This window comes from Sturnira hondurensis, unplaced genomic scaffold, assembly GCF_014824575.4.
Source record: "Sturnira hondurensis isolate 20B ecotype Veracruz unplaced genomic scaffold, ASM1482457v3 Scaffold0007217, whole genome shotgun sequence".
Lineage (NCBI taxonomy): Eukaryota > Metazoa > Chordata > Mammalia > Chiroptera > Phyllostomidae > Sturnira > Sturnira hondurensis.
This window is the reverse complement of record NW_028079848.1, coordinates 4,673,061-4,698,278: the sequence shown is the minus strand read 5'-3', so window position 1 is coordinate 4,698,278 and position 25,218 is coordinate 4,673,061. Positions and strand designations below refer to the sequence as shown.

Sequence of the window (25,218 nt, the reverse complement as noted above, 5' to 3'; positions counted from 1 at the left end):
AGGAACAGCAGGCTGTCTGCCATCGCCACAAATGTGCGCCCTGGAGGCGTGAAGTACCACCCAGGACCAGAGCGGGGACGGGGGGGGGGGGGGATCATTGTGGGGATGACATCACCAAGGGGGAACCGAGCAATGGGTCTCCTCTAATACTCTCGTCACCAAAACACAGCCATTTAAAAGGCAACCTTCTCCCAAAAGGAAACATCTACATTTTTTAAGAAGGTGCATGTTGCCATCTAACTCAAGAAAATGTTTTGACCTACATTCGTGTTTAAAAATTAATTGTACATGAAGCAAAGTTCGATTTTATGTCCATACAGACACATCTTGAGTCTATTTCTAGGTAGAACGCAAGAACAAACCAAGAGATTTTAAAGGGAAGTTAAAAATTAAAGTGGGAGACCGAGTCACATGATCTGAGTTGCACAGTAATTCAGGGTTAGAAATATTTCATGTGATATTTGACTTCTGAAGTGGTTGATTATTTATCACAGGGTCCAGAGTCCTTCGAAAAGGACTCAGGGAGAAACCTCTAACCCAGCAAGGCCGCATTCACATGCCCTCTCCCTGCATAACGGCCTCATCAGCCAGGCTGCAGGTCCCAAAGTGTGGGTGGAACCGACCTCTCCTTCCTCTCTCCTCATTTAGAAAAGTGTCATCCAGCTCACCTGAAGGAACTGTGCGGGTGACGGGCAGCCGACCCTTGGCAGGTAGTGGCTCTGGGCCCCCCAGACCCGACTCCTCCCAATTCTCAATTTCAGGGCAGGACTCCGCCAAGCTCCACCCTCCAGGTGCCACTCGGGGAGGTGTGAGCAACCGGACCCAAAGCCAAAGGCTCTCTGCGGGGGCTGAAAACCCAGAAGGGACTTGACGGGCGGACTGGGAGCTGAAGCAGGAGAGCCTGGCGGAACCGCTCTTCCTTCCTGTTGGTATCCACATTCCAGACCTTTACCAATATCCTTCTGCCTAAAACTGCGTCTGAGATTCCCTGTTGGCCGTAAAGTCCTTGTTTTTGTTAATTGTTAAAGTTTTTACTGCTCTTTCACTGTTGAAGGGGTGTTCTCACTGGAAGTAGTGTGGGGTTGGCGGGTTGCTGTTTGTTGTCTAGTTTTTAGGTTTCTGTATACATTTAATCAACAACGAAAAAACTGTAAGTCCAATGTCAAGGGCAGCACACGAAGGAGCTGCCAGGGCCCCGGAGTGAGGAGTGAGCCTCCTCAGATGCACTGTTGAAATCAGAGAGGAGCCTGGGGAGGCCAGGGGCAGTCCCCGCTGGGGTCCTGCTAACGCAGCACGTTTCGCTCCCGCACAGGACACAGGACAGAGGACAGAGCTCTCGGGAGGAGGAGCAGGAGCCAGACCGCCGCTGAGCAATGGATCACCAGTCTCCTTCCCAGAAAGGTAGACGTTCTCCGCGCCCCTCACACAGGCCTTCGCCTTCTTCAACTCGACACAGAGATTCCAGGTGACAGGGTTTCCCCACGAAAACATGTAACAGGTGTCAGAGATGCTCAGGAGAGGAAGTAAGGAGACCAGCCCTGGAGGGGTGTCCACTAGGAGGCCTCGAATAAAAAACCCCGCCCACGCTGGCTGCCCACACTTCCATCAGCGACTCCTGACCACTGTCCGCTCATTAGCAGGTGGAGAACGTCGGAGGAGGCGTGCTAGCTTGCCCCGCCTCAAGGGCGCCGCCACGGCGCTGGGGTGTGGGGGGCCCTGAGTCTGCGCCCTCGGACACCCTCACAGATCCACAGCTGCACATTCCCCAGACTTTTTTTCTAGACCAACTCTTGCTCTTGAGCAGGGCAGGGGAGAGCAATGAGGAGTCAGCACTGTCGGCTTAGAATCTCGTCCCCGTGGTGAGGGACAGGCTTCCAGAAGGAGAGGGGCTGTGCGGGGCTGTGGGCCCCTTCCACTTCTGTGCAGGTCAGGGGTCTCTCACATCTGACGTTTCTTCTTGTACCAGCGGTGACCATTTTAGATCACCCACTTCATCTACATTCCAATTTCTACGTGAACACTAACTCACATCAACACATAAAGCCAATAGACAGGAACAATTACATTGCTGTACATCAACACCACTGATGTCTGCCCTTACGCCCCACATTTTCTAACTTCTGGGTTCTCTGTTTGTTCCTTTGTCAGCTTTCCAAGTCTTTGAGTGTTCTTCTTTCCTGCTAAACACATCTAGGGTTGGTTGTGCGTTTCGCTCAAACTGCCCCTGAGTCCCAAGCACTTAGGAATTCCCCTCCTGGGCCCGGCTGTAGCTCAGGACTCACAAGTCCTTTTGCTGAGATTCACCCAGGCTGTTGTGGAGTCTATCAGTGTCCCCCCCCCCCTTTTTACTCCTGAGTGACACCCACTGCATTATCACGGCGCAGCTTGTTCACTCACCCAGTTGGCTGTTTCGAGCTGCAACTGACATCTCATCACACGCCCTTCTGCAAACGCGTGTCTTTACTTCTCTGGGTAAGTCGCCATTTGTTGAGAAGACCTGACTTCCCTACACCTAGTTGCATTAGTGCGTTTATTCAAACGCCTTTTTGCTCATCTGTTTCTGGACCCCCCACTTCCTCCCACCGATGCCCGGGTTGGGCCCTACACCAGCGCTGTGTCCACTGCTGCAGCCAGAAACTGCTTCCAGTGCGTCCCACTGTGTCCATGCCTTTTCTGTGCCTGGTGCACACGCGAGTTCCCCGCCCCAACTACACAGGTGTGGAGGATAAAGCCCTTTACTAGAGCAGAGGTCCTTGTTATTGAGGGGCTTTAGTTCCAAGAGTACTAAAAATAAAAAATATTTTTATTTTTAAAATATATTTGATTGATTATGCTACTACAGTTGTCCCATTCCCCCCCTTCATTCTCCTCCACCCACCTTCCCCCCTTTAGTTCATGTCCATGTGTCACAAGTTCTTTAGCTTTTATATTTCCCACTCTTCTTTCCCTCCCCATCTATGCTACTTACTCTCTGTACCTTCTCCCGCCTTCTCCTCCTCCCACTCCCGTTGCTAACCCTCCATGTGTTCTTCATTTCTATGGTTCCACTCCTGATCTAGCTGTCCTCTTGGTTTGCTTTTGTTTTAGGTGTGGTTGCTAATAACTGTGAGTTTGCTGTCCTTTCACTGTTCGTATTTTTTATCTTCTTTTTCTTAGATAAGTCCCTTTAACATTTCATATAATAAGGGCTTGGTGATGATGAACTCCTTGAACTTGACCTTATCTGAGAAGTGCTTTATCTGCCCTTCCATTCTAAATGAAAGCTTTGCTGGCTAGAGCAATCTTGGATGTAGGTCCTTGCCTTTCATGACTTGGAATACATCTTTCCAGCCCCTTCTTGCCTGTAAGGTCTCTTTTGAGAAATCAGCTAATAGTCTGATGGGAGCTCCTTTGTAGGTGACAGTCCCCTTATCTCTTGCTGCTTCTAGAATTCTCTCCTTCATTTTAATCTTGGCTAATGTAATTATGATGTGCCTTGGTGTGTTCCTCTTTGGGTCCACCTTCTTTGGGACTCTGAGCTTCCTGGAAGTCTATTTCCTTTGCCAGATTGGGGAAGTTCTTCTTTATTGTCTGTTCAAGTAACTTTTCCACTTATTCTTCTTCTCCTTCTGGCACCCCTATAATTCTGGTGTTGGAATGTTTAAAGATATCCTGGAGGTTCCTAAGCCTCTCCTCATTTTTTTGAATTCCTGTTTCTTCTTCTTTTCTGTTTCTTTCTTCCTTCTGGTCCACTCCACTGATTTGAGTCCCAGTTTTCCTTCCATCACTATTGGATCCCTGTGCATTTTCTTTCATTTCACTTAGTGTAGCCTTCATTTTTTCATCAAATTTGTGACCAAAATCAACCAGTTCTATGAGCATCCTGATCACCAGTATTTTGAACTGTGCATCCGATAGGTTGGCTATCTCTTGGTTGCTTAAAAGTATTGGCTCTGGGACTTCGATTTGTTCTTCTGCTGGAGCCATTTTTGGTCAGGTCACGCCTGTGACATATGAATGGCAGAGCCTTAGGTGTTCACCAGGGCAGGGTAACCCTCATCCCTGGGTTGTGACGCTGCACATGGTGGCGGGATCAGAGGGGGAGCAAGCAATGGTGCTCGTTCCTCCCTCTCGGATTTCAGACCCCTCTGCCATTTCCCACAAGCTGGCACCTTTTTACTCAGTGCTTTTGGGCTTTGTTTCCCATCCCTGGCGCCCTGGATGGCACGGTCTGTCTCACTGTCTGTTTTTTTGCTTGGTTTATCTGCGCAATAATGTGTGTCCACGGTCAGCCAACTGCCTTGCACATCTCACTGGGTTTGCTCCATTCCTCCCCGCGCCCGGTTCTGCCAACCACCACCGTTTCCTGCTTGGACCCCTCTCCGCCGGCCACCAACTTCCCCCTCTTACCGGCCTGGATGAATGGTTCGCTGTTATTGGACTTCGGTACAGTTCAGTTTTCTGTCTGTGCTGGTTGTACTTTTTTCCTAAATCTTTGCTGTCCTTAAATGTGGTCGTGCGAGGAGGCACAGTGTCTCCACCTACACTTCCATCTTGGCCGGAAGTCTCCCCAGAGTATTTTTAAATGGCGTCTTTAATATATACATGAGCTGAAGTACTTGGCTTAATTTTGGGGGACTTTCTAGATGAGATTATATTTTAGGGGGCGTAGGATTATTACATCAGTCACACATCTTCCTATCATATCATAATTTCTCAAAGGCCATCAAGTACAATAAGACTTCAAAATAATATCTGGGGTTCCCAATTTCTGAGCCGCCCTTCCCAAAGTTAACAGTATGATTTGCTTCATTTCTGCCTGAGCCGTGTTAACGGCCAATGGCTTCCGCTGTGCTTCCCAGTTCCGAGTCTCTGCTCCCTGCGCTACGGCCTGTGCCTCCTGCTGCATCTCTGCAACGCGACCATGTTCTCCCAGCGCTGGTGCCTCAGCCTCACGATGGTCGCCATGGTGAACAGCTCGGCGCTGCAGGGCACGCCCAACGCCTCCGCCTCGGAGCCCCTGGATAGCACAAAGGTAGATCAAAAGTGTCACCCTCACCACACATTTATAGTCCCAAGCTGCTAAGTAACCTGGGTGGACAAGCGAGACTGTGGTTGACGGGACCATAGTCACCAGAGCAGAAGCCTGGACACACGCACCTCCACGTCCGGGAAGGGCTCTGCTCTGTGAACACGTCTGAGTGACACAAGACGAAAGCCCAGAGGCAGGCCTCTTTAGAGTCCACAAGTTTGGACCAGAGAGAAAAGGAAAACCATTTTAAACCACAAGTGGAAGTCAAGATGCACCTGAACGCACAGTACGTTTACACAGTTTATTGATTTTCCCCCTGGAAGGTACTGAGTGGCTGGTTACCTGTCAGGAGACACAGTGCAGGACAAAAATGGCAATGGTGGGAAAATACGTACATATTTTTCCTCCACTCTTCCCACGTTCCGTTATGAATGCACAGGCAAATACGAAGATGCTTAGTTCTATCCCTGTTACCATAGAGTTACCATAGAGTAACACTTTATGTGCAATGTGTTGTGCGCTGATTTTCTCATGTGTTCATCGGACCAGGCTCAGGTACGACACACATGTAGGAAATCCCAGACAAGGAATTTGAAATAACTCTAATTAATATGTGAAGGGTGCTAATGGAGAACACTGGCAATACAGAATACCAGACAGGGACTGTCTGCAGAGAGATGAAAAGTGAAAGAAAGAAAGAACAAAAAAGACAGAGTAGAAATGAAGGCCACCATCACAAATGAACGCCACCTTGATGCGCTCACAGGGAGTCACGACAGAGCCGAGGAAAGGGTCAGTGAGCACTGGTGCAGGTCCACGGGAGCGTCCCCAGCTGAGCCAAGGAGAACAAAAACAAAACTGAACAGAACATCCCAGAATGCACCAGCTTCAACAGCTGTAAACCCACCTCTAGCAAGGTGACCCACAATCTGGAGGGAACGCAAACCTGGTACTCCTCTCTGGGGTGTCCCACTGGACACCCCGACTGAAGACCAGCCCCTGAGAGACAACCCAGCAAAGTGTCAAGCTTTGAAAGCCCACGTGGCTCCACTACCTGTGTCCCATGCGGCTGTGGCAAACGGAGGAGCCATCCTTGAAGGAAGGGCTGTCCCCTGTGGTCTCTGGCCATAGGACCTGGTTCAGAAGCAGCCCATTCAAAAGGGCACGCGCTTGCTTTAAAAGATCGTTTGCATACACAAAACAAGCCTCACAAGAAATGTTACAGGGACTCCTCTAGATTGAAAAGAGACAGCCCTAGTTAGTAAAAGAAAAACATACGAAAGTCTAACTCTTACTGGTAAAGGTGAATATACAGCAAAACTGAGAATAATGTTGATGAAAATTCATCATCTCTGTGTAAAGATGATGAATTAATTACTGATAAGCCTAGAATGCGAGTTATGAGACAAAAGTAGTCCAAACGACCAACTACAATAATTTGCTGAGGGATACACAAGATAAAAAGATGTAAACTGTGCCCTGGACGGGTGGCTCAGTTGGTTAAAGTGTCATTTGTACACCCAAAAGTTGCAGGTTCAATTCCTGGTCAGAATGTGTATGGGAGCTAACCAATCCATGTCTCTCTCCCCCCACTTCCCCTCTCTCTAAAAAATCAATAAAAACATATCCTCTGGTGAGCATTAAAAGAAAAAAGATGTAAATTGTTACATCAAAAACATAAAACAGGGGTGGCACTACAAATGTAGTACCTTGGAATGCATTCAAACTTCAGTTGTTATCAACTTCAAATAGATTATTATAACTGTAAGGTATGTGTAAGGCTTGTGGTCCCACAAAACAAAAACCTACAGGAGATGTCCAAAGGGTAAAGAGATAGGAATCTAAGCATACCACTAGAAAAAAAATGATCAAATCACAAAGGAAGAGAGCAAGAGAAGAAGAAATAGAGTAACTACCCACACAGGCAGAAAACAAGTAACAAAATGGCCGTAAGTAAATACCTATCAATAATTACTTTAAATGTAATGGATGGAATTCTCCAGTCAAAAGACGGCTAATGGCTGAATGCTTTAAGAAATCAAGCTCCGCGTAGGCAGCCTGCAAGGGGCTCACTTCCGATGGAAGGGCACACAGGGAGCGAAAGCAGGGGAATGAAAAGATATTTCATGGAAACGGAAGCCTAAAGAGAGCAGAGGTGGTTGTACTTATTTCAGACACAGCAGACTTGACAACAGAGACTGTAATAAGAAACAAAGAAGGGCCACTACATAATGACCAAGGGATCAATCCAACAAGAGGACATGAGTAAATTTTTATGCCCCCAACATAGGAGCACCTAAGTATATAAAGCAAATATTAATAGAACCAAAGACAGTAACAGTAATACAGTAATAGGAAAGAACTTTGTGGCAACGGATAGATCATCCAGGCAATTCATAAGGACACACTTGCCGCGGTCCAGCCGCAGCCCATCTAAGGGTCCTCAGGTGAGAGTAGGCGTCGGCGCTGGGTAACAGGCAACTACACAGCTCAAAGGCAGGTGAAGCACTGTTCCGTTTATTGCAAGTACAAGCTGATTTTTTATATTCTCATTTTTGGCATAGATTAACATTTACAGGTATACAGCATGATCAGTTAAGCAGAAAAAATCAATACAAAGGTAACCAGGAAAATTCGAAAGTTCCCATAGTTTCAGTTACGTTAAACAAAAGTTATTTTGACCAGGAAAACCATTAATCAGACAATTTGAAATAGTTCTATGTATACAGTTTGAATGTCTTATTGTTTATTAAAGTTCTCAGAAATTGTCATTGGCAACAGGTACGCTTAGACCGAGCAGAGGTTAGGAAGTACACTATAAGCCTTGGTAATATCTAACTTAGCTATCTATCTTGCTGTCTAAAATGTTTTTTGTATACTGAGAACTCTGACTCCTTGGTAGTTGTTTCTAAGTGCTTAGTTTGTAATAGCTACCCAGCTTCTTCTGTTTTTATGCCTGTCTAATTCTAATTGATATATATTCCTATTCAAGGTAAAGGAGGGGCTGTTATTCTAACAAATCTTTAACAATCAGGGGTTATTTTCTAAAGGGGTTTTTTGCTATTCTATGAGGCAGTTCTGTGGGAAAACATATTTTTCCCTGAACTGTTCTTTCTTGGGTGGCTTTCACAGGAACAAATAAGTAAAGTACGATGCCTTAATTCAGCCAGGGTGATATTGCTTAGGACTTGAGCCAACTGTTGTTTTTTCTCTGAGAGTGGTCATTAATTCTAGGAGATTCCAAATTTTCAGAAGTGTAAAGGTTAGAATACTAAGAAACAGTAAGAATAAAAGCAACACCATATGTCCATTAATGCCACGTCCGTCCTGCTGGAAAACGCTTCTGTGAAGCCGTCATCTCCAAGTCGTGACTGTGTCAGCCGACATGGTTAGATAATGCTTCTGTGAAGCCTTTGTCCCCAAGCCGTGACTGTGTCAGCCAACCTGGTTAGCTCTGGACGCGGCATCCCCAAGCCGTGACCGTGTCAGCCGACCTGGTTAGCATTGGACGTGGCATCCCCAGGCCGTGACTGTGTCAGCCAACCTGGTTAGCATTGGACGTGGCAACACTGGCCCTAATCGACACATTAAATGAACTTACAGATTTTACAGAACATTTCATCCAAAGCAACAGAATACACACTCTTCTCAAAGGTGCATGGAACACTCTAGCACAGGGCATAGGTCAGACCACAGAACAAATCTTAATAAATTTAAGAAAACTAAACTCATATCAAGTATCTTTTCCAACCATAAAGAATGAACTTAGAAATCAATTATAGAAAGCAAACTGGAAAATTCACCAATCTGTAGAGATTTAACAGCATACTACTGAACAACCACTGGGTCAAAGGAGAAATCAAAAGACAAAAAATATCTTGAGACAAGTTAAAATGGGAATACAATACACCAAAACTTACCAGATGCAGCAAAAGCAGAGGTTAAGGGGGTTAGTTCTTAGACATAAATGGCTTTTTTAAGCAACAAATAAAATAATCTCAAATGAACAAACTGACTTTGTGCCTCAAGAAACTAAAAAATAACGAGGACCACAGCAGAAACAAATGAAATAGAGACCAACAAGACAACAGAAAAGATCAATGAAACCAAGAGCTAGTTCTTTGGACAGATACACAAAATTGACGAACTTTTAGCTAATAAAGGGATTGAGTCAGTCGTTGAAAACCTCCCGGCAGACACAAGTCAAGGCCTCAAGGGCTCACTGATACATTCAACCAAATGCGTAGAGAATTAATACAAACCATTCTCAAACTTCTCCGAAAAATGAAAGAGGATCACTTCCAAACTCATTTTACAAGGGCCAGCATTACCCTAATACCAAAACCAGACAAGGAACCACAAGAAGAGAAAATCACAGGCTAACATACCTGATAGCAACAGATGTAAAAATCCTCAATAAAATAGTAGCAAACTGAATTCAACCCCGCATTAAAAGGATCATACAACATGATTAAGTGGGTTTCTTTCAAGGACACAAGGATAGTTCAACACCCACAAATCAATCAATGGATGTTCCACATCAACAAAAAGGAGGATAAAAAATCACATAATCATCTCAATAGATACAGAAAAACCATTTGGCAAAATTTAACATGCATTTATAACAGAAACTCTCAACGTGGGGCAATGTACCACAGCATAATAAAGGCCACCATCACTCCCACAGCTAACATAATGCTAAATGGTAAAAAGCTGAATGTTTTTCTTCCAAGACCAGAAACAAGACAAGGATGTCCACTCTCACAAGTCATATTCAACAGAGTCCTGGACATCCTAGCAAGAGCAATTAGCTAAGAAAAAGAAACAAAGGCCATCCAAATTGGAAGGGGAGAAGTAAAGCTCTCACTATTTGCAGATGGCATGATACACATTAGAAGTAGAAAACTGCAAAGAACTAATAGACAAATTCATTAAAGTTGCAGAACACAAATCAACACACAAAAATCTGCTGCATTTCTACACACTAACAATAAACTAGCAAAAAGAGAAACCAGGAAAACAATTCCATGTATAGTTGCATCAGACAACAAAATACATAGGAACACATTTGACCAAGGTGAAACACATGTGTACTGAAAACTATAAGACACCAATAAAAGAAATTGAAGAGGACACAGATAAATTGAAAGATATTCATGGGTCAAAAGAATTAATATCATTGAAATATTTATAGTACCCAAAGCAATCGACACCATCAATGCAATCTGTACCAAAATTTCAACTGCATTTTACACAGTTGACCAAGCAAGCCTAAAATCTGTGTGGAACCACAAAAGACCTCAAATAGCCAAAGTAACCTTGAAAAAAAAAGGACTAAGCTGGAGGCATCACTCTTCCTGATTTCTAACAATATTACAAAACTATTGTGATTAAAACAGTGTGGTCCTGGCATAAAAACAGATACACAGATCAATGGAGCAAAACAGAGGGCCCAGAAATAAACCCACATATATGTGGACAATTAATTTATGACAAAGAAGCCAACAATATACAATGACAAAAGGACAGTCTCTTCAATAAATGGTGCTGGGAAAACTGGACACCCATGTGCAAAAGAAGGAAATCAGACCCGTCTTATACCATACACAGGAGTAAAACCACTTAGGTCAAAAGTTTGATATAGGACTGAAAACATAACACTTTTAGAAGAAGACAAGGTAGCTCATTGATATTGGTCTCAGCTATGATTTTTTACTGCTGTCAATGGTTCTGTATACTGAAAGTTGACAAAAGAGTAAATGTTTACAGTTCTCATCACACACACACAAATTTCTGTGCGTGAGGACAGATGTTAACTAGACGTATCATGGTGATCATTTCAAAACATATACAGATATGAAAACATTTTTCTGTAAGCCTGACCCTAATGTAATGCTGCACATCAGTTATGCCCGGGAGACAAGGAATGGAGACTCGTGGTAAAGGTCTGCACTGTGACAGGTGCTGGCGGTGGGACAGTGCTCCCAGCTCCAAGGACGTGACGTTCCAGCTGAGGAAACCAGTGACAACCTGCAGTTGCACAGAACGTCCTGTTCCCGAGGACGAAAGGTGGTCCCACGAGGGAGACTCGTAGACTGAGGAGCCTCCCTTACACAGATTAGCTGAAGACCCGGGTCCCCACATCCCAGAACAGTCAGACTGACGGGATGTCTCTGCTTTTCTTTCAGAATCCTGTGTACAACTGGAGCCCCCAAACCCAGGGGGTCATCTTGAGCGCCATCATGTACGGCATACCCATCACCCTGATCCCCATGGGCTACATCTCCGGGGTGTACCCCATAAAGACAGTGACTGGCCTGGGGCTGCTCCTGAGCTCCCTCTGTAGCCTGCTCATCCCGCTGGCGGCGGAAGCGGGCGAGGCCCTCATCATCGCCTGCCGGGTGGTGCAGGGACTCAGCCAGGTAGGCCAATCGCGCGAGAACCGACCAGGCTTTCAACTCCCAGAAAGCCTCAGGAAGCAAAGGTCCCAGCTGTTCTCCTTGCAGGGGACAGTGATGGTGGCTCAGTACACGGTGTGGACCAAATGGGCCCCCCCCTTGGAACAAAGCCGACTGACCTCTGTGAGCCAGTCAGGTAATGACGTCGCGATGTCACCCCACGGGCATCTCGTGTGTGGGATCACCATCTGCCCAGAGCCCCGAGAAACATGCGTTTGGAATCATCGGCGTGAGAACCTTCGACCCCAGGCCCCTTCCTTTAGGTGTGGGAACTGTCCAGAGTGGAGGAGGGGCTTGCTTATCTCCCATACCAGAGACAAAGAGGAGAGCACGTATTTCATTCTCTTCTGATCAGCGTCCCACCCGACACATTTGTTCCGCTCGCAGCTGTTCGCTGCTGCCTCCGCCCTCAGACGCCTGCCCTCATTCTGCCTGTTCTCTGCGCCTCTGACTAGGAATCATACTGGGACCCTGCGTCTCCCTGTTTGTCACCGGCTTCATCTCTCAGTCCCTGGGCTGGCCTGTGGTCTTCTATATATTCGGTGAGTCTCCTTCTGTGAAGTCCCTATTCAGAACTTAAAAAACAAAAATTAAAAATAAAAACCGCATATAATAGCTCACGTGAGGTCCATGCTGTTTAAAATGGTGAGTTTCACAAAGGACAGAGTCAGCACTCAGATTTCCTACTGTGAGCAAAGCACTGCGCTCACAGTGCCAGTCCTCTAATGCAGAGCTGCCGGCTCACGGCCTCGGCCCACAGGGCCTGGCTGACCGCCACCCCCGTATGCAGTGTCCTCACCCCACACCCAGGTCCCAGCGATCTCCAAGCCAGCACTCCTCCCCACCCATCTCTCCTCTCCGTAGTGCCCGTCGCCAAGACTTCAGGCCTCTGGCTGATTTACTGGTTTCACTCTGTTTCTCGTCCATTAGAAAGTACGCTCCGGAAGACAGGATGCTTGTCTGTTCTCGTCACTACAGTGTTCCCAGCACCGAGAGCCATGCCTGCTACCTAACGGGCATTTGACTGATACACTCATTTCGCAAAGGCTCACTGATGGCACTCTACATCCCCCTGTCCTGATGGGGGATGCCTAGAATCAGCTCATTAATGTACAACAACTCAAAAACGATCAATAATTTGGCAGAGCCTTATAGGACTCGAACCATCCTTAGGCCTGGCCTGCATCTTAGGAGCATGGCTAAAGCCCAGCTCTCAAAGCCAGGTGATTGGCGAGCCCTGTGTGGGCTCAGCTGTGCCCCTCACTGTGGAATGAGAGGAGTGGTTATAGACGGGACTTAAGAGCAGGGAGGCCTGATGGTCATGAGCAGAGGGGTACAGGGGCGAGGAGGTCAGGAGAGGCCAGAGGGTGTCCCCCACCTGTAAACATCTTTCTGGGGGGAGAGGCTGCTGTGCACACAGAAGCCTCTATCCCCCATGTGAGGCCTGCGGCAAAGTTCCAGAAAAGAAAGAGGAAGTCCCGGTTCTCACACCGATCATGAAAAACACCAGTTTGGGCCCAAGACTCACTACAGAGACAGCAATTCCAATTCTACCTTGTCCTGCTCCAACAGGCGCTGGTGGCTGCGCCCTCAGCCTGCTCTGGTTCGTCCTGTTCTACGATGACCCTGCAGAGCACCCGTGGATCAGCCTCAGCGAGAAGGAGTTCATCACATCCTCCGTCATGCAGGTGAAACGCAGGTGCCCCACATGCACCCTGGGGTCTGGGCCACGGGGCGCAGGCTCCGGCTCGTGCCGACCTGTGAGGGAGTGACGGATCCTTTCCAGGCCAGCTCAAGCGGGAAGTCTGTGCCCATCGCGGCCATCCTCAAGTCCCTTCCTGTCTGGGCCATTTCCGTCACTTGTTTTGCTTTTTCCTGGACAAACACTATCATGTTGATGTACATGCCAACATTCCTCAAAGCCAAGCTTCTCATTAACGTGAGAGAGGTAAGTATCCCTCCCGCTCTGCACCTGATGGCCCGCCCACTTCTCCTTCTGACTCCGGTTCCAGCTCTCACCCACCCTGCCCGGTTTCGCTGACGGGCTTTACCTGGAGACCCACTGTTTCCAGCTGTACTCAGCCCTGTTCCCACAGATCCGCCACCTCCCACTTCTGTGTATTACTTTTAACCTCAACAGCATCCGTCCCTAAGTGGACGGGGACCTTTCCCTGAACGTCACCCTGCCCAGCTCACACCAGTCCTCCCTGTGGTATGCAGCCAGGACTCAGGTCTGCGTCATTTTTTATTGGCAGTGCCAATAATCGTCTAGTCTGGAGAGTCACGGAGGCCTAGAATTTTCTGCTGTTTGAGGTCACAGTAGCCAGGGAGAAAACTCTGGTAGAAACGGAGTGTGGGCTTGCATTTCAGGGCCTTCTGTAGTGATCCCGCAACCACCCAGCCTGGGGCCAGCGGCACAGGGAGGCCCCGCTCTGTTTTATCTCCCGCGAGACCGGGCAGTTGTCGCGAGGCTCGACAGGTGCTGGTCCCGAGGCCGCACAGGCTGATGGTTCCCCAGGGTTCCGACCCCGGACTCAGGTTCCCAGGGCCGGCACTCGCCGTCCCCTGCGCAGTCTTCCTCTGGCGCCCCACCGAATCGTCGGGTTTCACGACACCAAAAATAAAAGACAGAGGACGTCAATGGCTTCTGACCTCAGAACCGTCTTCTCTTTCTCTTGGGGAGCTGGGCCCCAGCAGAACGGTGGGCTGCCAGCTGACGCCCCCCGCGCGCGGCACACAGTTCGGACGCCCAGCCGCGCGCATGCTCACACCACTTCCTCCGCAGAACGGAATGCTGTCGGCGCTGCCCCACCTGCTGAGCTGGGTCCTCGGGAACCTGGCCGGGTGGTTGGCCGACTTCCTCCTGGCCAGGCAGATCCTCAGCTTGATCGCCATCCGGAAATTCTTCACCACTCTGGGTGAGTGACAGCCACGACTAGCCGAGCCCTTCGGGGTGCCCCGCCCCGCCTGCACCTGACCGGTCCGGACCCCCGCAGGGCTGCTCCTGCCTACCCTCTTCACCGTGAGCCTGCTCCACCCCGGCGCCAGCCCTCTGGGCATCATCACCTGCCTGACGCTCGCGAGTGCCACGGCTGGCTTCTGCATGGCCGGCATGATGGTCAATCCCTTGGATATCGCTCCCAGGTAGGGTGCAGACATCTCCTTCCTTGTACCCGAGCTCTCTTGGGTGTCGGAAGAGTTCGACGGTCTCGAGCTCGGGGCGGCCAGCTCGCCTAGGTCCTGACTGTGTCAGCGTCAGCCACTTCACTCCTAGAGGGCTAGGGGTGCTGCAGGCAGGTTTCCAGGTCAGGGCGCCTCCCGTCGGCTGGGAGTCTATCTCACAACTGAGGAAAGTGGCCTTCAGATACTTAATTGTCAGCCTAAGATCTCACTGCTGATTTGGGATCTCATCCAGGATTTTAATCCAGATCTGTTTGGCAGAAACCTTTTGCCCTTTTTTAAAAAGTTATGCCTTTTTTTTTTTAGCTCTAATAGGGGTGACCCATGGAAGCAGCCTGCTACCTGAACAGCCGCAGGGAGCATGGCCCACATTCGCTTTATGGGACGGTCACACCTTAGAGCGCACAGATCCCACCGGAACAGAATCCTCCCGAGTGTGGTAGGGTGGTGGCCCCGGGTAAAGAGGCAACGTCAGCCCAGAATAATCCATGTCGTCCCAATGCTATAATCTCGCCATCAGATCTACCCACAGTGAGGGCCAGGGTAACAAGGCCAGGGATTTGTTCGATTTACTCAGTTCCAAGACCCTCCCCCAAAATCCCCGCAGGTGTTCTGATTACTTGGAATTGTATGAAGTCATAAAAGGATTATTTGGTAGAGAACGCACAAGCCAACAGAGTGATACCCATTTTTAAACCCAGGTACACTAAGAATGTAGACACAAATAGATGAAGGAAGTTATGAGGAGCTACCATTTATAGAGTATTTTTTGTGGGCCCGTCACACCCCATGAGAGAGTAGGGAGTGAACTGACGTAACATTGCCTGGTTAGTAACAAGGACAGGGCTCACCCGAGACGTGCCTGCCTGCGAAGCTGACTCGCTGTAGACCCGGCCCCCTTGGTATCACCGGCCAGCGGGGCATGAACTGTCAGCCAGCAATGGCTGGGGGAACACAGGACCCAGCCGGAGATGCACTGTTCCCAGGGCTCAGGTTCCACGACAGCCAGGCCACTGCAGAGGTGGCAGGAACACAATGGCTCACGCAGGTCTGGAAGAAATTCCGATTCCCCTGAACTAGTTCACCCTCCGTCTCTAAGGCATGTGTGTGTTAGTTACATCACAACAATGGACGTTTGTATTGGTTAAGCTATTTTTTTACTAACGGGATGGAGACCAAACTTACTTAAGCAAGAATGTGGTTGATCATACACCTCCCTTGACCATCACAGAGGATCCCCATAGGGTGAGTGTCTACATGCACCACGTATGGCAACTGTGGCCTGGGTCAGAATGAGGAGGAGGGCAGGGCACCCTCTGATACAGCAGGGCGGAGACGACACAGGAGAAGCTCTGGAGGGGAGAGGAGGAGACAGCAGTGTGGTCTCGGTGGGGAAATGGACCCAGTGCGGGAAGAAGGCCTGCGGGCAGAGTGGCTGCCACCTCCTGGGGGCGACAGCAGCAGGAAGCACAGCATCCAAGGGGCTCCGGGACGCCGCCGGAAGCCCCTGGCCCCCCTCTCACAGTCTCATGGGGGGCTCCCAAGGAGATCCAAGTGACTATTCATTGTTTTTGGCTCTGCCGGACTGAATGTGGCTCAGGCGGCAGAGCCTTCTTCAGGTCCGGCTGAACCGGGCCACGCCACGACGTCACAGCGGCAAACCTGACAGGCCGCCTAGGTGGCCGGGTACATTCCAGCCCGCTGGTCCCGCAGGCTGGTGCGGTGGCAGTGGGCAGCGTTAGAGCCGACTGTTGCCCCGAAAATGGTCCTGCGTGGGCATGGGCTGTTCGCATCCCCACATCAAACACCTGCCACCCGAGAAAGGGGTCCTGAGGTGGGGGCAGGAAAGCTCTCACCTTGTCTCTCCCAGGCTAGTGGTTTTCAGAGGAGCCAGCGTGACCCTTGGGACCCAGAGGGCAGGCGTCGGCCTCTCTGACTGGGGAGGGAGGAAGCCTGGCTCTCCACGCAAACAGGCCGGACCCTGGGCCGCAGCCGCCGCAGACAACTTCTGCCCTGGAGGGAGCACCTCGTCATTAAAGACGTGACAGTCACAGGACACACAACAGGGTGGACACAGAGAGTACCAGCCCCTGACTCTCGTAAGGACACTGTGACAAGCGGGGGTGAGAGTGGTGGGGGGAGTGCCGCACACAGGGGGCACACTCCGCTGGAGGGCGGCTGACAGCTGCCTCCGCAGCAGGAACAGGCACAGCTGGGAGCCAACCGCTCCCACGTGACAACAGATACACAGATCTCCGACACCTGGAGGCCGACGTCCAACAAAATCTCCGTCCGAAGGCTCCCTTCAAGCATTAACATAACAAAAAACATCTGCGGGCGAACTGGGAATCCCCTGGCAACCGCTGAGCATGTGACCGGCCCACTGAGGGAAATGGTCTCGGGGAGGAACACAGGTCGAGGGACAGGGAAAACATGCGGAGCGGGAAAAGTCAGACCAAATCAATGGTTCCCCAATTCCCGAAACAAAACCAGCACCTTTTAGGGTGTACAACGTAGGTAAGTAAAGGGTCCAGCAACACATAACAGAGGAGAAGGTATAGTGAATTTAAGTGTTCTAAGGTGCTTTCATTATGGGAATTTAAAAAAATAATTATACTAGACTAAGATAAATCACAAAGGTATGTTTCTATCTCTAGGGTAAGTATTGAAAGATGGTAAATTGGAAAGGAAATCTTTTTTTAAAAATTAATGAAAAAGAAATCAATAATTAATTTAAAAAGTATAGAGTAGATCAAAAAACTGGAATGATGATCATTTTAAGTCTAATGTATCAGGAAAACATGAAATATAGAAAAGACTAATTCTTCCAAATGTTAAGTTACTCTCTACTGAAAGGCAAAAACGCAGCGTGACAGAGGAAATGTAAGTGCAGGAGAACAGGTCGGACACCGCAGACTTTAGTGACAACACGCTGGTGGTCCTAGAGCAAACGGCAGTTAATTTCAAATGACTGAAATCATTCAGACACGTTTATATGTTGAAAGATAGTTCAAGTCTTAAAATCAATAACTGTGTTTCTGCTTCAACTAGGGAAAACGCAGCAAATTAAACCCAAAGAAAGTAAAAGGAGAGAAATTATAATTTATAAAGAATGTCAAGTAAAATCAACAATGCAAGAAGTTGGTTTTTTGAAAATTAATAAAATTATTGAAATGAAGATTTATCAAGAGAAAAATTATTAATATCAGTAAAAAAGGGGGAAGCAGGGGCATGACTGTTGTCCTGCCTGACAGGGGTGTCCAACCCACCACCCTCTGGCCACATGTGGCCCAAGACGGCTACGAATGCAGCCCGCACAAAACTGTACATTTACTTAAAACGTTTTGTTTGGCTCATCACTTTTTGTTCGTGTTTGTGTATTTACTGTGTGGCCCAAGACAACTCTTCTTCCAGTGTGGCCCAGAGACAGAAGGTTGTCTGTCTTCCCGGGTGACGCCAGAAGGTTGGACACCCTCGTTAGCAGATAATAAAGAAAACGACACAGCGCCTTCCCTGGTGCCCTCTGTGGGGCAGCGGGGGCAGGGACCCTCTGTCCCTGACTGAGGCGGTTTCTTGATCAGACACTGATTCTGCTCCCGAAGGGCACGTCTCATCACTGTGTGGCTGGCGGCCGGCCCCTGCTTTATCTGTCACTCTCCAGGGGCTCATTGTCAAGGTTTCGGCCTGGCTTCTGGTCTCCCTGGGAGCCACCCTGAGGGCCGCAGCTCTGGAACTGGGAGCAGACCAGCCGAACAGAGTCTAATTCTATGTCCGCCCTGAAGCACTTCCCAGACCCCGCCCCCGCCTTCTGCATTTCTCAACTGTTTGCAGACTCCCCATGGCTGACGGCTCTCTCTCCAACCCGGCTCCAGTTCTCAGTCCCATGACGTCACTTTCTGCTGAAGCCGCCCTCCCTGCCTCCGCAGTGCAACCCCAGTCTCGCCTGCGATTTTAATGGATTGTAACTAGAAATGCGAAATTCAGAAAACCAAGTTATCTGTTAAACCTCATCCTAAATCAAATGAAGTATAAGATTTAGCCCTGCCTGGTGAAGCTCAGTGGATTGAGTGCGGGCCTGCGAACCACACAATCGCGGTTCGATTCCCAGTCAGGGCACATGCCTGGGTTGCAGGCCAGTTCCCAGCAGGGGGCGCACGAGAGGCAACCACACATTGATGTTTCCTTCTCTCCTTCCCTTCCCCTCTAAAGATAAATAAATAAAATCTTTTAAAAAATGAAGTATAAGATTGAAACTACATTTGTGTATTATCATTCTTTTTTGTACAGATATTTTGGATTTCTTAAAGGAGTTACAATTCTCATTGGAATAACAGGAGGCCTAATTTCTTCCACTCTGACCGGAATCATCCTTAATCAGGTAAGGAGCCCAGTTGTGGGAATGCACCCATCCCAGGAGAGCGATGCTGCAGTTGTTAATGGACGATTAGAGGGTAAGAGAGAACACCCAAAACCCACTCAGGGTCCAGGGGTCCCAGGGGACATGCTGGCGTCAGTCTGTAATCCCTGAGGGCCTCACCCTCACACACAGCTCACACAGGAACTCAGTTTATTTGGAGGAAAACCAAGAGCAGGCACTTCTTCCAGGTGTTCTCCACCCACGACACAAGCTGAGAAGAGAGCTCGAGTTTACCGTGACCAGTCTCTCACCGAGAGGGGCCCGCGTCAGGGCCTGTGTGCTGATGGTGCCAGAGAGGCAGCGCGTCACCAGGGTGACTGCGGGGCACCTGCTCCAAGGGGCAGCCTCCCTAGTGGGGAGCCCGAGGGCCTAGAGCCTGCCAGCCTGTCCTCCCTCCAAACTCAGTCTGCTGGGCAGGCCCCCCAGCCTTGTGCTTACCTGCCTCCCCCAGGGAGCACGCCTCCCTGTCCCGCCTGGGGGTCACAGGGCCGGGGACACTGAGCAGAGGCCCCTCTGAACATCGGAAATAACCCAACGTCCACAGGGGCCCAAAGCCAAACTCCCTTGGTTACAGACGCCAGACACCAAGGACCAAATGTCACATAGTCCACACAGATGCCCAGGAGAAGCAAACAAAATGCTTCTAGAGAAACGCACCCTAAATGTGTGCCCCACCATTTCCTCGTGCATAAAGGTGTCAGTGAACAGGAATTAATCAAAGACCACAAAACCGCCCAAGAAATAGGCTGTTGTGGGAGAACAAAAATACCACAGAATCAGACTCTCGGAGACACTGGGAATATCAGCATAGGTTTACAGAAGAAAGGCCTGGAAATATAAATAAGAACCATAAGATGTGACCAGAGAAAACAATAAACCTGACAATTATAAAACTGAAACTAAAACTTCAGATGAAATACCACTGAAAAAGAGAATTGGTAGAGTTTCTGCTTCCATTAGTGAAGGCGTAGGTAACTTGGGCCAATTCTCTTAATACAGAGCATTTAAAAGGTTGGAAAAATATAAAAAGAATCTCCTCTGAAGATTCTGTAGAGGATGAGACGGTTGGGATGGGCTGCGTGGGGGAGCCAGGAGCTGCCACGCACGGGAACGTCCTGTGTACCGCCTGCCCAGCTCATAAATTTCTAGATGAAAAGCCACAAACCTTCGTCTGCACACACACCATCATGCCATTTTCACACATGGAAAACTGTGAGCACGCTCACGGCTCCCTGAGCCGGGAGACAAACCGTGACTACCTCTTTGGAGTGAAAACCCCGAGCTTCTTCGTTCTTCCTGCGTTTTCTCTTTGTTAAGAAACCTGCATGGAAACCTGTTTTGATTTTAATGTTTTAAGTGTTGCAAACACGACAAGCCCAGTCCTTTATCGTCACCTCCCACGCTCTTCCCGCAGGACCCAGAGTCGTCCTGGGTTGAAATATTCTTGCTGATGGCAGCCATCAACGTGACCAGCTTGATCTTCTACCTCGCGTTCAGTAAGGCGGCCGTTCAGGACTGGGCTAAGGACCAGCAGCACGTTCGCCTCTGAAGGTGAGGAGCAGCGGGGTCAGGGACAGACTTTGCCACCGGGTGCGCAGGCGCTACAGGGTGGAGGCTCCGCCCCTGGGCCCACGGTGGCGTCACTGGCTGAGGGGGGAGCATCGGGGCGCAGTTTCAGGAGAAGGGGGACCACAGGGAGCCTGAGACTGTTTCACATCCTAACGGAGGTGCGCCGCTCCGAGTGCTGGGGCGACCTCGGGGCTCGCGAATAGGGCTTGCCTATTTTCAGGCAGTCATCATTGAACATTCTGATGTCATGTTACAATTTTAACAGGGTTTTGACAAGTGTATCTTAATTGGAGATTTCATTTTGACTTACGAGATGATCAGTCTTTTCCAGTTTATGATTTTTTGCTCTTGACAGGAGGGACCCTGCACTGCCCGCGATCCACCTGGAGACCGTCTGCTGGGAAGATCACCTGGAAAGGTGCTTCTCCAGTGCCTCTCGAGAATCCCTGTGCAGTCACACTCAAGGGGACCGGCTACAGGAGGCAGGCTTCCCACTGAGACAGGACCCATCCACCTGTCCCCAGCTTCCGGCTCTGGGTGGCCAGGAAGGAGCTGCTGACATCTCCAAGTAGCCTGCCCCGCCCACACATCCAGCCTGGCCACTGACCTCCTCAAATACTGACCAGTCCCATGCACGAGCCTTCTGCTTCATACCTGTCACTGTGATCTAGTTCCAGGGCTGCTGGTCACTCTGACGGCACCACACGGACCACTCCCCTGCGTTGTAGATCACTTTTTTAAGTCCCTGGGTGTTGTCATCTAAAAAATGTTAGAGATTTATACACATACATACTGATGCCCTTGCCTAGGCACGAAAGGTAATTCTTCAATGAAAATTTTACGGTCTCTTGCGAGTGCTGGAAATCGAACATGTTGCGTGAGCAGCCCTAAGCCTCGTACTGGCCAGGATTTTGGTGACTCCCCGATACGCCCCGTTTCCAACTTCAGCTCTACATTTCTAACTGTGCTCTCAGCAAGAGTCAAAACCCCTGCACCAAGAGCCGGGGCGCTTCTCCGGCCCCTCCCAGCAACCCATGCCACTGTTCACATAAACTCAATCTTATGTCAAAGCTGCCATTGAAAACAAGTCTTTAGGGTGCTGAAAACTTTACTAACGCAGATCCACAATCATATGGTTGTTCCAATTTTCATTTTGACCTGTAGCTCAAACGAGTCCGAATAAAAGTTAACGACTGATGAACCAAAACTCATGACCTTGCTTGTGCATATCCAAATTTTGTCTGTGCAGGAGAAAAAACCTCCCCAGGGCCCTTAAATGTTCGGGATGGATCAGACGCAACAATGTTTCTTGGGATGTCTAGTCACTCCTTTATACATGGTTCACAAGAATCACAGCACTGGGTTGGGTTGGTTCTATTAAACCTTTTTCCAGAATCCAAACATCCATTTTAGATGCAAACTCTTATTTGGCCAAGACCCTCCCAGCACCTGCCTGGAAACTAAGGGGACGCCATGCACTCCATCTGTGGAAAGAAAACTCTGCTCCCACCGTGGGTGCTGCATCTCATGAGCCCCCATGTCCACACAGAAGGCTACTGACTCCCTAGGGACAGTTGCTCTAGGCCGTTTATCAGCCTAACAAGGAGTATACAGAAAGCCCTAAACAGAAAGCCACTAAGCACTGATGAATCTCCACAAAGAAAATAAAACTATGTTGAGTAACTGTTTAAGCTTTTTAGCCACCAACTCAATGGCGAAACTACCCCCTAACTTTGACAAGTGATGAACAAAATGACACACTGGGAATGTCCTCAACTGCAACCCAGCACAACACGACAACAAAAAACTGCGAATCAATCTTACCCTTTGCCTACCTTGCCCCACACTGCACACGCAGGACACGTTCAACCTTTCAATTAAGGGAGAACACCACTTCCCTCAACAACACAAGTTACAGCTGTGAGCCAACAGGGAGTTGGCTTATATGGACACAAGTCCCCACCCCTGGCCCCTGATTGGTCTGCCTTCATGCAAATGAGGGTGCCCAATCTTTAAAGTTTCATTGGTCTGAAAGGCTGTCCTGATTGGTTGGAACAGAGCCATTCTCACTGGCCAGAACTGCACAGCTGGAGGGAGAGCCTCAGTCCTATTGGTTAAATTAGGATTCCAGAAATTCCTTTATAAAAGCTGGTTTGGATGGCAGAAACGTAGACATGCAATTCAGCCAAGTCTTCCCCTTACTTCTGTGAGAGGGTCCCTGTGTAGAAATGGCTGCTAGGCTATTTTGTGGTTTGTTTTTTGGTTTGAATTTTGTCACCCAGCAAGACCTCTTAGTAGATCTCTGTTTCTTTCCAGGGATCACAATAGGGGGGCTAGAATTAGTTCAATTCTCCTTTCTGTTTTCCTGGTTGCAGTTTCTACCTTTTAATCTGCTTTTCAAACCCAGGCTGGGTGACAGGAGACGCCCACACAGGGAGAGCAATGGCTCAGAAACGGTTTTCAGTTTGGTGTGCCGTGAACACTGAGTGACATGAAGTCAACGGCCAGGTGACGGGACTTTCAAATTAGAAAAACTTCCTAAAGAATTGTTTCGTCAGGACCTATAGAAAAACCAAGTGTTTGTGTTTTTTTTAATTGGATACAAAAATATAATGGCTAGCCCTGGTTGGTGTGGCTCAGTGGTGGCTGGCAACCAAAGGGTCCCCAGCTCAGCCCCCAGTCAGGGCACATGCCTGGGTTGCAGGCCAGGTCCCCAGTGTGGGGTGCAAGAGAGGCAACCACACATTGATGTTTCTTTTACTCTCTCCCTTCCTTCCATCCTCTCTAAAAATAAATAAATACCATCTTTTGAAAAATGATTTATATATCTATTGGCTAGCCTTATGGACTCCCTAAGGAGACAGAGAAACAGAAAAAACTCACAACCAAAGCGCCATATGAATGCCCTCCTTACAGATCTCGCGGTCCCCTCAGCACATTCCCAGGCTCTCCCCCCACCAATCAGGATGTGGACTGGCCAGAGGCGAGAGTGCCGGGTCTCCCAGTGGCAAGTGCAAAAGCGAGCCAAAGCCCGCCTATCACTACCGATCCCCAAACCTTGCCCGAGGCTCTCCAAGCGTTTGTAGATATTATAAGAGGTCAGGGTATTAGAAGGAGGAGTGTCCTATGCAGCTCCATAAGCTAAAAGAAGTGACATGTATGTTTTGGGTTTTAAAAACAAGCGCGAGCCCTGGCTGGTGTAGCTCAGTGGATTGAGCACAGGCCTGTGAACCAGAGGATCGCAGTTCGATTCCCAGTCAGGGCACATGCCTGGGTTGCAGGCCAGTTCCCTGCAGGCCAACTTCCAGCAGGGGATGCATGAAAGGCAACCATACATTGATGTTTCTCTCCCTCTCTCCTTCCCCTCTAAAGATAAATAAATAAAAATAAAATCTTTTCAAAAAAAAAAAAACAAGTGCGAAAAATGGGGGTGTGTTTTGGTTCAAAAAGGAAGTTGTAGAAGCTCCGAGGAAACGGAATCTCTGGACAGGAATTTTATATGTCATCGGGGGTGGCTAATAGTAAAATCGGTTTAGTTAAATTCATGAGTTTTCAATATCAAAAGTAAGCTGGTACAAAACTCAAATCTGGTTTTCTCTTTCTTAAAAGATCAAATTAAATCAACGTTGGAATGACAGAAGAAAAAAAAGAATTGTACCTCGTGTGGTCAAGTTGGCTAAGATTGAGTTGTTGTTAGCTGCATTTTAAAGTTAAGCTTTACTACCTACCAGTCGTATATTTGTGGGGAACCAGCACTTGTTTTCCGACGCTGGAAGGATAGCGTTTTCTCAGACTGGCAGTGTGCTCTTGACGGAAGATTATACATTTTTTTTTTGACTTAAAGTAACCTGCCCCCAAAAAACACACCGAGAATTCTACGTTTTGCCAAGATAATTTTCTGTGTTTATCAGATCTTTGGTTTTGCTCACCACTATACGATTGTGTTCTTTTGCGTGTGAAATTGTTCTTACTTTGATTGCGTATGTAAGTACTGTTGCACGATGGTCGACAATCCTATTGGATGACATTTTTACAACCTCTCTGCTGTTTTTCCGTCTCTGAAATACCTCAAAGGAGTTGTTCTTTCTCCTTATAAAAAGAGAAATATGCCCTGGCTGGTGTAGCTCAGTGGATTGAGCACAGGCCTGTGAACCAAACAACCACGGTTCGATTCCCAGTCAGGGCACATGCCTGGGTTACAAGCCAGTTCCCAGCAGGGGACACATGAGAGGCAACCACACATTGATATTTCTCTCCCTTTCTCCTTCCCTTCCCCTCTAAAGATAAATAAATACATTTTTTTTTTAAAAAAAGAGAAATATTATACTAAGTAGGCTTATTTAAAGGTTATATTATATGGGAAGCATTGGGAAAAAATGAGTAATTCTAAGCCTTCCTTATATTGTGTCTGGGTAGGTACATATTATGTGTTCCAGAAATTGTATAAAATTCTTAAAATTCTGATATGTCCTGATACAATGTTATCCGTTATAATGGCAATTGCCTCAAAATGTGATGTGTCCCAAGACTAAGCAGATTTCCTCGTGAATGGTAATAAATTGTCATCCGATCTGAATCATGGC

The 25,218-nt window shown here is 48.4% G+C and overlaps 1 protein-coding gene across 4 annotated transcripts; it reads left to right on the top strand.

The window, feature by feature from the left end:
• Positions 1–651: 651 nt before the first annotated feature.
• On the top strand, positions 652–21,842 carry SLC17A1 (solute carrier family 17 member 1). Of its 4 annotated transcripts, none has more exons than XM_037051408.1 (13): positions 652–925; positions 1,313–1,401; positions 4,842–5,014; positions 11,200–11,433; positions 11,518–11,605; positions 11,925–12,011; positions 13,042–13,157; positions 13,256–13,417; positions 14,255–14,387; positions 14,466–14,613; positions 18,937–19,027; positions 20,481–20,617; positions 20,991–21,842. In XM_037051408.1, exons 2-12 carry the CDS (start codon positions 1,374–1,376, stop codon positions 20,613–20,615), a joined length of 1,395 nt encoding a protein of 464 aa, XP_036907303.1. In that variant the 5' UTR covers positions 652–925; positions 1,313–1,373; the 3' UTR covers positions 20,616–20,617; positions 20,991–21,842. The 4 variants fall into 4 exon arrangements, with proteins under 4 accessions (XP_036907303.1, XP_036907302.1, XP_036907305.1 ...); XM_037051407.1 differs by having other exon boundaries at positions 652–929; XM_037051410.1 differs by lacking the exon at positions 13,256–13,417 and having other exon boundaries at positions 652–929.
• The last annotated feature ends 3,376 nt before the right edge of the window (positions 21,843–25,218 follow it).

Bases quoted from the DNA above. Each gene is read 5' to 3' on its own strand.
- SLC17A1 (XM_037051408.1), top strand. From the start codon at position 1,374: ATGGATCACCAGTCTCCTTCCCAGAAAG. The intron at 11,434-11,517 runs GTAGGCCAATCG...TTCTCCTTGCAG, and splicing joins TGGTGCAGGGACTCAGCCAG to GGGACAGTGATGGTGGCTCA. The intron at 13,158-13,255 runs GTGAAACGCAGG...GATCCTTTCCAG, and splicing joins TCACATCCTCCGTCATGCAG to GCCAGCTCAAGCGGGAAGTC.